The 12500-nt window shown below is 41.5% G+C and overlaps 1 protein-coding gene across 1 annotated transcript in view; it reads right to left on the bottom strand.

Moving 5' to 3' along the window:
- Positions 1–12500, bottom strand: part of LOC134094284 (proprotein convertase subtilisin/kexin type 5) — a 56835-nt gene that overhangs the window by 32411 nt on the left and 11924 nt on the right. Inside the window, exons 5-7 of the mRNA XM_062547760.1 lie at positions 11932–12077; positions 9884–10078; positions 8562–8648 (exon numbers count right to left, since the gene is read on the bottom strand). Of these exons, the coding sequence (XP_062403744.1) occupies positions 8562–8648; positions 9884–10078; positions 11932–12077 (428 nt within the window). The remainder of the gene's footprint in view (positions 1–8561; positions 8649–9883; positions 10079–11931; positions 12078–12500) is intronic.

The raw sequence follows: 12500 nt of genomic DNA, 5'->3' as shown, positions 1-12500 counted from the left end.
ATGCAGGTCACCAACCTGGCTACATCTCCCTAACTCGAAAGACAGACCTTGTTATCATTGAAGGCAATCATCATGCAGTTAGATACCGGGATGAGATTCTGGAGCCAGTGGCAATTCCATATCTCCAGAATATGGGACCAATTGCCATCCTCCAGGATGACAACGCTCGCCCCCATAGAGCTGGGATCATCAAAGAGTACCTCCAGAATTTGGGAGTGAAGAGGATCTAATGGCCTGCCGTGAACACTTGTGGGATCAGCTTGGGCATGCTGTACGTGCCAGAGTCACCAACAAAACCAGGTTGACTGACTTACAACAGATCCTTATCGAGGAATGGAATGCCATCCCACAGCAGAATGTAGCCAGGTTGGTGACCAGCATGAGAAGAAGGTGCCAAGCTGTTGACAACAAGGGTCACACATTTTTCCAAGAAAAGTACACTCAATATGAAGCAAGTTTGTTGTAAAGAACTATGTCTCCCTTCTTCCCTTCTTCTAAATGTTCTTGTGTAAGTGTTGCTCAAGCAAGTCTGTTTTCCTGTTCCTTTTCCTGTGTTATTTCCTATCTACTAGACCCCGACCTAAATACTGTTTATTTATACTTTTCTATTCTATTCTATTCTATTCTATGAAATAACACAGGAAAAGGAACAGGAAAACAGACTTGCTTGAGCAACACTTACACAAGAACATTTAGAAAGAAGGGAAGAAGGGAGACATAGTTCTTTACAACAAACTTGCTTCATATTGAGTGTACTTTTCTTGGAAAAATGTGTGACCCTTGTTGTTTGAAAGAGTGATGGCCCTTAGCAAAAAGAGATTTATGGACAAACTGTTGGTCTACTTGCTTTGAACACAGCTGTTCAAAAGTTTGGGGTCACTTAGAGATGTAGTCTACTTATTTTGCACGTTTTCCCAATGAAGATCACATTAAATTAATCAGAAATACAGTCCAGACATAATGTAGTAAATGACTATTCTAGCTGAAAATGTCTGATTTTTACTGTAATTGAATGTATTTTAATGTGTCCTAATGGTACATTGTGTTAGTTAATCGAGTTGAAAGGCTAACTGATGATTAGAAAACCCTTCTACAATTATGTTAACACATAATTGAGCTAGTTGAGTATCTAGAGCATCAGCATTTGTGTGTTTTCGATTTACTATCAAAATGGCCATTTTTTGTCTGAAACTGGACAGTCTATTCTTGTTCTGAGAAATTAAGTTAGCGATGCACAAACGAAGCCTTCTGAAGCCTCTGAACTGAAGTTTCTTCCTGATTGTATCGCAAAATGATCAGAGGAATCAAAAGCATCGAAGACATCACAGTGACATCTAGTGGTCAGCAGAAATGACAGCGGCTATAAATTTGACAGCCAAATGTTTGAATATAGCCTTATGTCTTTATAGTGTGTGATTTATGTGTGTTAAGTTGGTTTTAATAATAAACTGCAGCAAGAAATGCAGCCTTCTACAGTACTGCTATGTGTCAGTTTACTTTCAATAAATTAAGTTTAGGCCCTATCCAATTAAACTGCCATAGCCTACTCATAACCAAGAGGCATTTAGGTTGCCAGTTTTAGAACTGGCCATTGTAAGAAAAATAAATAGTTCATGAACACTACAGTGTTCAATCACTGCGAGTCACGTAACAACGTTTTTATTATTAGTGTGCTTGCTGAAAGCAGCACACTATTGTTCTTCCTATTATTATCAAATTTATTTATCTTGCGGAACATTTTTGTCTCCCTATCTTGTCCTAGGGATTTGGAGCTAGAGACGCCGTTCCACTTCTCACGCGTGCGTCCTGATGCGAGGATGGTGGCTTGTATAAAGCTTTTCGATACGCCTTGTCGTTCTCCCGTTATTCCAGTTTATCCGGTCGATTTTTCCCCATAGGAATGAATGGAAAAGCGACTTTTGAGCGCTGATGCCCACACATTTTTCCACCTGTAGCCCAAACCGTAAGACATAAAGTCATGGAATTTGGTATGCTGATAGAGGAGACTACCCTGATTGACACCACCAGGTTTCATGCTCGCCACTCTCACGCTCTAGCGCCACCAACTGGTCAAAGATGGAAAACACGTTCATGCCCGTAACTTTTGATCCGTATGGCCGATTTTGATAAAACTTATACCACTGGAATCCTCTGACTCAGCCGATTCCAACGCACCATATGATGTCATTTTCCGCCATGATGGATTTTCCGCCATTTTGAATTTTGTCCAAAGTCAAAGTAAAGCTACCCTGGCCGCATAGTTTATCCGATCGTCATGAAACTTGGCACACATGATCTACAGACAAAGGCGGATCAACCGCCTTGATTTCGCCTTCATACGTCCAAGCGTTCGCCTGTGATAACCAATTAAATTCAGCGAGCGAAGCCGCCAAACAGGAAGTGGGCCTATCTTGGAAATTCTGTGACGTATGAAAGCCATATTTGGTGGGATGACATGAGACCCCATCCAAAGCACCCTCAATAAATTTGGTGTTATTTGGTCTGTCGATGGCTCTATAATTAGCAAAAACGTGAGTGTTGGTGAATGTATACTATTAATCGGAATAGCTCATCTTAAATTGCTTTAGGTCATGCCAAAAGGACATTTCAGAGTGATTTAAGATACAATGTTGATATTTAAAAAAAAAAATCTATTTATTGCCATTCTTGTAAAAGGTACTGATGTGTATGTCACAGCACAGCATTGTTTCAAGTCTGACGCATACAGTTCAATGACATCATGATTTCAAACTCGATATTACTCAATCCTCGATTGACTGACATGGGATGGTCCACAACGGTACACCAATGGTGTCATTCTAGGCTTGTCCGAATCGTTGTCTCACCTTGAGACAGGGTAATTCTTAGAGATGCCATGGTCCCGAGGGACAAGTACGGACTTACTCGCTGTTGACTACAATGTGTGTTCAGTTGTTATATATAGTAGACAATCACACGATGTTTCTCAGTGACGGTGTGTTTTGGATCATTTGTATTGACCTGAGCATTCTGGGTATTTCACTCAGAGGATCATATGACACCCCCACAAAGCAGGCGAAATACCGGAAGTAGAGTGGTGTGCGTGAGGCAACGAGGATTTTAATTAGAATGTAGTCCTATGGAAATCGCAGTTACACTTTCAACAGTAAGTGTGTTTAGACTTCGAATTTCGTCACATAATTTATATCATAGCCACCTAAGAGTTTACCAAAGATAACGTTGTTGTCCATTTCAATTTAATAAATGTTTCTGAATTTGGGGAGGTCTCCTTATGGAGGTTATGGGGTTATGTTTTCCATGTATTCCTGTAGGAAAAGGATGTGGCTTACACTTTCATAAAGTTTGTATATTTACACTTCAAATTTCGTTACACCATTTATATCATAGCCACCCTAAGGTTTAACAAAAATAACAACGTAGTCCAATGTTATTTTAATGCATTTTTCGGAATTTGAGAGGTCTAGTTATGAGGGTAGGTTAGCTAACTGCAGTTCAAATGCTAATCGCGACTAGCATCGCTAGTTGGTTTTAACTTTACCGAGGCTGTTTATACTGAATTGCAACTGCTGTTATGAAGACAGTTTGGAGCCTGGCAGACGTGAAGGCAGTGAAAGGTAATGAAATGCATGGTCCAAGTAGCCTGGGAAGCCGTCTAGTTATGAGGGTAGGTTACCTAACTGCAGTTCAAATGCTAATCGCGACTAGCATCGCTAGTTGGTTTTAACTTTACCGAGGCTGTTTATACTGAATTGCAACTGCTGTTATGAAGACAGTTTGGAGCCTGGCAGACGTGAAGGCAGTGAAAGGTAATTAAATGCATGGTCCAAGTAGCCTGGAAAGCCAAACTATGTTAACTGTAGCCTAAGTTTAATATGGAACGAGTACGTGTTGCTGATATCATTTCGCAACTCATCGAGCTAGCAAGTCAAGCTAGTCTACATCAGGCAGTGCATAGATAATATTATTACACTTTTTTACAGTCAATGAAGCACCAAGTGAAAGTCAATGTTTGCTTTATATCCAGTGGCAGTGGTGCTGATGTCGTTTGAATAAGTACAGTAAACTTAGTCAGAAGATCTAAAAATATTTGCATTCATGCTAGCTGTATGGTCTATGTGCCACCTATGAATCCCCCTGTTGCAAGCTGCTGCCAAGTAGGCTGGTCATGTCTAAAGCGTGATTATTTTCAATAACTACTCCTCCTGATTGATTGTCATTGACACCGTCAGGGTATGGCTTACCAAGACAGGGAGAAAGTAAGCTGTGTATGGCAGGTGCGTGTGGTAGGCTAGGCAAGGCAGTGCTATTCCATGTAAACTGCAGTGGTGGACTGCGTGATCGCTGGTCAGGCCACCCCCAACCAGCAAAATGTGACGTGATATATATCTATATGTCTATATACTGTATCTATCTAGGATATCTGTATATATCTATGTATCTATCTATAATCTGCACTTTTTACTGCTGAACCGTGTCTTGCCCGTTTCTCTTTACTCCTCTCTCATGTCAATCTCAAGGGGGCTTGTTCAGTGGTCCCCAACGTGACGCAATAGAGTACATTGAGGGGGAAAGAAGAATCATTGCAAACCTCAAATCATTGCAACATCAAATAGGCCTACAATGGATAACAGTTTAGATGAGTAGTACCTAATGCAAATTTGTTTAATAATGCAAACCTTGCAATACGGCCTTTAACATATGTGATATTTTGGATACCCATTTCATTGCAGAGGATAGGGTAATTGTGTTTGAAGGGGACGTGACTTAACATAGGCTATAATTAACTATTTTTACGACTTGATTCAAAGCAAGGTCGGGGGCATATATATTTTTTTTTACAGTTAAGAGTTTTCCGACACTCAATGTGTCGCTACCATGGCAGGATTTTTCTGCTTGGCTTTCGTTATGAAGCTTGACTTGACCTGTCATCGATGCTGCCCCGTCAGTGCAAACTACGCATATCCCTGCTAACTTAACTGGAAAGCTATACTGGACGCGTAACTGAAGCGTTCCGTTCGCGACGCGTACAATTCATTTTAGATGACTGGTCCATCTCCCACATCTGTTATAGCTACTTTAATAGTGGAAGCTAATTCAACACTTCAGTTCTGCACCGGATGTAGCTCCCCTGTACGCTCATGATTTGTAAAGCAGGCAACAATTCTGTTACCCTGAACATCTCATCTCCGGTAGCATTGTCCAGTTCTTTGCCAAATAAAATGATCTGAAATCTCATCATCCACGTATCTCACGTTAGCGATCAACTGGCAAGGCCAACTGGTCAGTGGAGTTTTTCCATTTCTTATGCAGCATCTGGCCCTAGCATCACTTTAACCATTTGCAGGCTAGAATGAGCGACTCTGTTAAATTGTGTGGCTTTTTTAAATTTAGCAAACAAATCTGAAAAACGAGCCACACGCACGATAGAAAGCATAGCATTCAGTGTCTTTGTTCTGGTGCAGCACATTCCGAGGTTCATGTGGAAGCGAATGCACTCTCTTTAAAAACATATCCATTGCGTGCACCTGCATTCTGCCTTCTGCTGTAAATACAGAACAACAAACAAACAAACTTAATGTTAACGAAGTTGTTAACATTACGCCCTGAAGTAAAGTAAACTGTAGCCTATTGTTGTTTGTGCTGCAAAGAAAACTTGAATTGATATAATTGCAATATAATTATTATGGCCAAATTTCTTTTTATGAAATGATATATCAAAGCAGGTAGAAGTAACTGTAGTCACTTGACATTTCTGAGGATTTACATATTTCCATCAGGGCAGTGGTATAGAAATTCTTCAGTGGAGGGACCACACTAGTTAATCACGCCATCAACACCTTCTTACCTTTTCTTCTGTTATTACTATTCTTTAACTTTATGGTAGAAAGTGAGTCCAGCAAATTGAGAACCTAGGATCCTGTTTATGTTTATGAATGTGACTCCAGTATATGTTGAGACATAAGAGTGGAAAAGGGGGTTACATTTATATAATGCAAATGATTATGTTAACAATGTCATCGAATATGTTGTACAAACAAGAAGAGCGAAATGGTAAACTTTTAAGAAATCATCATCCACATCATAGTATGATGCTGTGTGGGGTTATGGACTTGACAGTTTTGCATGGAATTGCCCATGCAGTATATACATATTTAAGCAATATAGCACGAGTGGGAGTGGGTTGTTGCTAGATATTCCCACGGGTGTTGTTCGGCCGTAGCCTCCGGCCTCGAGGCTACGGCCGAACAACACCCGTGGGAATATCCAACAACAACCCACGATTACGAGTGCTATATTGCTTTTATACAACAATTCTACCACTTCTTTTTTGTGCTAATTTCCCATTATCATGTAAACGTTTAAATCGCTAAAACTGTCTTGTTTGTAGAACTAACTTCTCTCCGCCACAAATTTCTACTTCATGCAGGACAAACTGCCGTTACTAGTTCTAAATGGATGGTTGCTATGGCCAAAGGCCAGTCGTTAGTTCTAAAAGCACGTTGCTATGGCCAAAAGCCAGTCGTTAGTTCTATCTCTCCCGTTGTCAAGCAATGTAGAATCTAGCCTAATAAACGTTAGCTCGCATTGCGTCTGGTTAGGACATGCTTTTAGCTTTGAAACATCACTATTTTACTTAGCCTACATGCCATCCAACTAGCTAATATCCACCTCCGTCATATTCTATGTTCTGAGCGTCTGTATTTCAGCTTGGATGCAACGTGACAGTTCGGTTTACACTTGACAATTTGACATTGTATCGCGGAGTGATTTATTATTAGCTGTGAAAAGTCCGAGTGGATTATCGTGGGATATCTCAACTCATGGAACGTCTCTCGGCCAATCAGAAACAAAGAAACCGCTTCATAGAACCCAATTGTTGTATAATAAGATTTGACACATTGCAGTTTTTTAATGGTGGGGTTATTTATAAATCAAAGAATTGTGGGTAGATGTGGGTGAACTGTGCAACATGCAGTTTGTGGACATGAGGCAGACGTAACAGACAGATATTTGTGTTTGAGGGGGTGATGTGTATGTGTGTGTGTAAGTGTGTGTGTGTGTGTGTGTTTATGTGAAAGTCTTCGTTGCTGGTCAACTCAGCGACATGCAGTTTGTGGACAAGAGGCAGATGTAACGGACTGACGTTTCTGTTTGAAAGAGTTGTTTGTGTGTGTGTGTGTGTGTGTGTGTCTTTGTTGCCGGTGTACAGTATTTCTGAATATGAATGCTGTCTGGACAGGAAATGGCACAGCTTTTATCACATGCAACCAATCCAAAATCGATTTCATATTCAGAAACGTTAACCAGTAACAGCCTGGTTGCTTTGACATATCAAAACCAAATTTTATCCTATTACATCATTTGAACAGGTGAGTCGTCCTGTTTATTTTACCATCCATTTGAGGCTATAACACATTGCAACTTATTTAACAGTGAGTAAACTGCGGATGTTCCCGCATAACAGAATAGCTATAACATTAGGCTACTCGTATTTGTTCTAGAAACATGCCTAGTTCCTTAGGCTCCCTCCTTCCTTCAGTGGTTACGTGTTTCATGCTGGCTACACGAGAACAACTCATACTTAATTCAACACAAGGTCTACAGACCTTAGAGGTGTACATTTCATTTTCATACATCAAAGCGTTAGCCCTTGACAGCCAATCAAATTCTATGTTGAAGTGTCCAAACAGGAAGTGAGGTCAAATCTCGGAGACGCTTTGAGGTATTGAGACCATATTTGGCGGCATGATTTTGGACACCATCCAAAGTAGCCTCAGTAAATGTGTTGTAATTTGGCCACTAGGGGGCGCCGCAATTAGCAAAAATGCATTTTGGCTCATATCTCTTTACGTCTTTGGGATGACATCTACATTTTTACATTGGAGGTGCTCTGGGCCATACCACTGATGAATCTAGGCAACTTGTCAGGTCAGTGTAAGAATTCGGCAATCGAGGGCAACGCCGGCAAACTCGAAGCAGCTTCGCGTCTTGGCCAAACTTTGGCGCTTTGACCTGAGGACAAGCGGTCGTGTCTCCTACCGGGTGCTGTCGTGGCGCGTCTGAGCAAGCACACTTCGCACTTTCCCACCGGGAAATGCATTCTAGTTATTATTATTATTATTATTACCTAACTTGTATTTTATTTTGAAGCATATTGTTTGATTATTACCTGGGTCAGTCAAGTTATTTATCCCAAAAAAGTGTTACAGTTGTGCAACAACATCAGAAACTTTCAATAAGAGGCAAGCAATCATGTAGAAGTGTCATGACTATTCAGTGCAAAACAAATTACACAAGAATATTTTTAGAAATTGGTGTACTGTATTTGCAACAAAACCCTCAATTATGCATATAATATGCCATATACACATACAGTACAATCACTAATATTTCCTGCAGTTTTATTTCTTTAAGTATTTCCCAGTCTCGTCCCTTCTTAAGTGTTTTTTTCCCCAGAGTTATCCTGCACTGACGCCTTGAAAACGTTTGTATCCTTCAACAGAGATATACAGTATTATATATGGACTAAAACCCTCTAAATGACCCATTTGTGCACTTACCTGTAAAGCATGATGAACAGTCTAGAGCCTTTGGACCAAAACACGTCTTGCATGACACGTCACAGTAATGGCATTCACTGTCAGTTCCTTTTAAAGAAAGTAATTTCATAATGTCAACACTGACAACAAAAAGACAAATATTATTGCTATATTTTGCCATCAGTAGTCCTCTCTGGAACAAAACTACACTGCATATTTTAAATCTGACAAGATTACAGTTTTATTTCAATCTCTTACACACAATTTTGAAAACAGGGCCTGTTTTTCCAACACCACATTCAAGTAGCAGAATCCAAGAATATACTGACTACACACGACACATAAGACCTTTATATTACTTGTAGGACTTATTTCTCTCCGACTGATTGTTGAGTTTATAGTTAAGCACGTAAGTGTTTTCACATCCAGTGGTTGTGTTTAATCGGTTGGTTTATGGATGTGTATTTCAGAAAGTAGGCTATAGTGCCTTCAGATCGGAAAGAGGAGACATTATCTGATATTTCTGTGTCTGAGGTAGAGAAATATGTTTACTTGGTAAATCAATGTGTGTGTTTTTTTTTGTTTTTTTTTTAAGTGTGAGTAGTCCGGCAGCCAAATGGCATAATTTTGCCACAAAGACACAAAGTGTGTGTGTGTGTGTGTGTGTGTGTGTGTGTGTGTGTGTGTGTGTGTGTGTGTGTGTGTGTGTGTGTGTGTGTGTGTGTGTGTGTGTGTGTGTGTGTGTGTGTGTGTGTGTGTAGGGTGACTCTGGTGGCCCCTGGTGGCCCCTGGTGTGTAAGTAATTTCAGCAGTTCAGCCAGGTTGGGGTGATGAGTGTTGGAGGTGTCTGTGCCCTGCATGACTACCCAGAGGTGTACCTGCGTGTGCATAACTACTGTAGAAAGTTTGGTGGGAAAAGAAGGCCTATTTTGGGAAATGTTTTTAAGCAATTGTATTAAAAAAAAACTGTAACGCAGAAGCGGAAATTAATTTAGGAATTAGTTCTTGTCTTTTGACTTTAGACATTGTATTTATTTGGGTTGCCTCTATTTGTCAGTCGAGTCGACATTATGTGCAACAGTCTCGGGTCTCTTGAATTTCCCCTTGGGGATCAATAAAGTATCTATCTATCTATCTATGTTTTGAGTTGAGCTAAAACCTCGGATTCTCGGCAACACGGCACTGTTTTCAGAGGCGTCCAAGAGAATGGCATCCACCAAAACTCTGTGCGTAGCCTAGGCTAATTACAGTAAAACAAAAGCAGAGCGATCGGCGAACCGGGGTTGGTGCAATGAACTTTGGCATGAGAGCAACGTGAACGGAAGGCGTTTTGCTGCACTCACCGTCAAAGTATTGTCCCTGTTGGCAGGTGAGTACAGGGCACTGGCCGTAAACGGGCAGGTTGCCACTTGGGCACAGGTCGCAGTCCCTCATGTGTGGGCCGTGGCACGACTGGCAGGAAGTGTGGCAGGACTGGCAACGCCACCCGCCGCCATCTCCAAAGGTGCCCTCGGGACACTCTTTCACACAGTCAAAACCTAACACACAGGAAGGACAAATGAATGAATGAATGAATGAATGCATGATGAAAGCAAGGAGTACCATAGCATGTCATAAATTAAGACATAAATATGACATTAGGCCTACATTGTTGTTCAGGCCATTGCTCATTTTCTATGTGTCATTCACAATGCAGTAAGCCTAATAGTATAGCCTTAGGATATGTTCACGGTCACTAGACTTTGATGCTAAACCACCGGTATGCCTGAGTGCATGTCAAAACATTCCACCGAGGGAGGCTAATGTCAGCCAACTGTTGAACAAGAAACAGGCTTCTGCTCTTGCCATCCCAGTGCCAGTGCTGTTTCAGATGAAGATAATATCCAGGACATGTCCCTGCCTGGTAGTAGGCCTATTGGACGCCCAGACAACTGCATGTCTACAAAACCCCCACAAATAGAATGCTAACTCAAGTACAATACCTACAGTAACCAGCAGAGAGCAGAATTGTCTAACATTTGATCAACAACTACAGATCACCTCAAATGTCATGGATTGTTATACACTTTTTACAGTAGGCCACTATAACCCCACTACCCATAATGCCATAACCCCATACAAAATCTGCAAAACCATAAACTAATTTTCAGCCTGCGAATTTTCAATTTCATAAAAATAAATAAGGCTGCCTGTGCATGGGTGTAACTAGCCTCACCAACTGAGAGCTGACCATGACTATAGGCCTATGAGGCTATATAATGAGCCTACAAAGACACATTATCTATACACCAACAAATATGATGCCATCTATGCATTTTGTTTTCCCCAGACCCATTGAAACACAAATGTCTAGCTACTTTAGGCTTCACTTAATCACAACCTCCAGTGATAATGGATTCCAACCCTCTGCTTTCTGTTTCTGAGTTTATCTATCATCCCACTTCCTCTCCCTCTCTCTGTCTCTCTCTCTCTCTCTCTCTCTCTCTCTCTCTCTCTCTCTCTCTCTCTCTCTCTCTCTCCACATTCCGTCAAGCTGCCCAGCCATGAAAAAATAACCCAAATGACCTGAAACTGGAAACAAGAGCTAGATATCCCTCAGAGTGGGTGGCAATGATCTACTGTATCTATCCATCTATACGGGTCTGGCAACATCACTGTAACATCATAGTTACCCTAAAGATGGCCTTTCTAGCCATCCCTTTATGCATGTTCTTCATTCCGCTGTTTTGCATTGAACACATTCACATTCGGTAATAATTTACCAGTCAAATGAAAGAGCCACTGCTCAAGCTGTGACCTGAATGAGCAGTGCTAGGGCCAAAATAGAGCAGTGCCCTAATAGATCATAATTTAAAAGGTAAAGTCCTCAATTGTAATCTGTAACATGTGAAATCAGCTACATTCAACTCACGGTCATCAGAGCATTTGATACATTTTCAGTGCTCGTGCGCAATCTCGGCTATGTAAGTAGGAAACAAACAAAGATCCCTGGATTGAGCCATTCACTATTCGGGCCAATCAACACATTGCCTCAGGAGAACAGAAGGAAGGAGAGTCATGTTTCATTTCTGTTGAGCAGAAAATATCCAGTTTGCTGGAGTCAAGAACTCCACCTTTGCAAGTTCTCCTGCAGTTCAAAAACCAGAGAAGGGCAATGGAACTCTTCATGAAGGGTTTATGGCAGTGGTACCACTGCAAAAGGGCAATGGAACTCTTCATGAAGGGTTTATGGCAGTGGTACCACTAGAAGATCAATAAGAGATAAATACATCGAGTGATCGCTGCTTGAATGCTCCTCCAGTTAGAAACCTAGAAGGGGGGGGGGGGGGGGGGGGTAACTGTACCGTGCAGGAAGTGGCCTGGCTGGCAGAGAAGGGGGGGCTAACTGTACCGTGCAGGAAGTGGCCTGGCTGGCAGGCCAGGCAGAGGGTGCTGCTGCGGCAGTCGGCGCACTGGGACGGGCACCCCTGGCACACACCCCTGTCCCGGTCCTCAAAGGTCCTCTGAGGGCAATGCCTCCGACACTGGTACCGGTAACTGTGGACACAAACACACACACACACACCGACACTAGTAACTGTGGACACAAACACACACGCACAAAGAGTCGCTAATAATGAATATGATGGACAACAAACACAAATAAGCTTTTTTGCGATTTTTAGGGGCAGCTACATAATTGGACAAGACTGGCTTCTACATTACAGCATGTATGATGATAAATAATCCTTGTGATTGTACCTGGTTAAATGTAGCCCTACAAGTACAGTACCGGTGACATGATTGTGTCACCTGACGTATAATTTTAGGGATATGCTCACACAAGCATTATTTCTGAAACATTGTCGGCCTTGAACTTTGACGCAGTGATGTGGCCTTAACTTTGTCTTAGTCCACTGATACATTCACTGTGCCTTTTGGAATAATTGGACTGACAGAAGAGTGTGATTTTTGGATCAA

The sequence above is a fragment of the Sardina pilchardus genome, chromosome 10 (assembly GCF_963854185.1).
Source record: "Sardina pilchardus chromosome 10, fSarPil1.1, whole genome shotgun sequence".
Taxonomy (NCBI): Eukaryota; Metazoa; Chordata; class Actinopteri; order Clupeiformes; family Clupeidae; genus Sardina; species Sardina pilchardus.
This window is presented reverse-complemented; position numbering and strand designations above follow the sequence as displayed.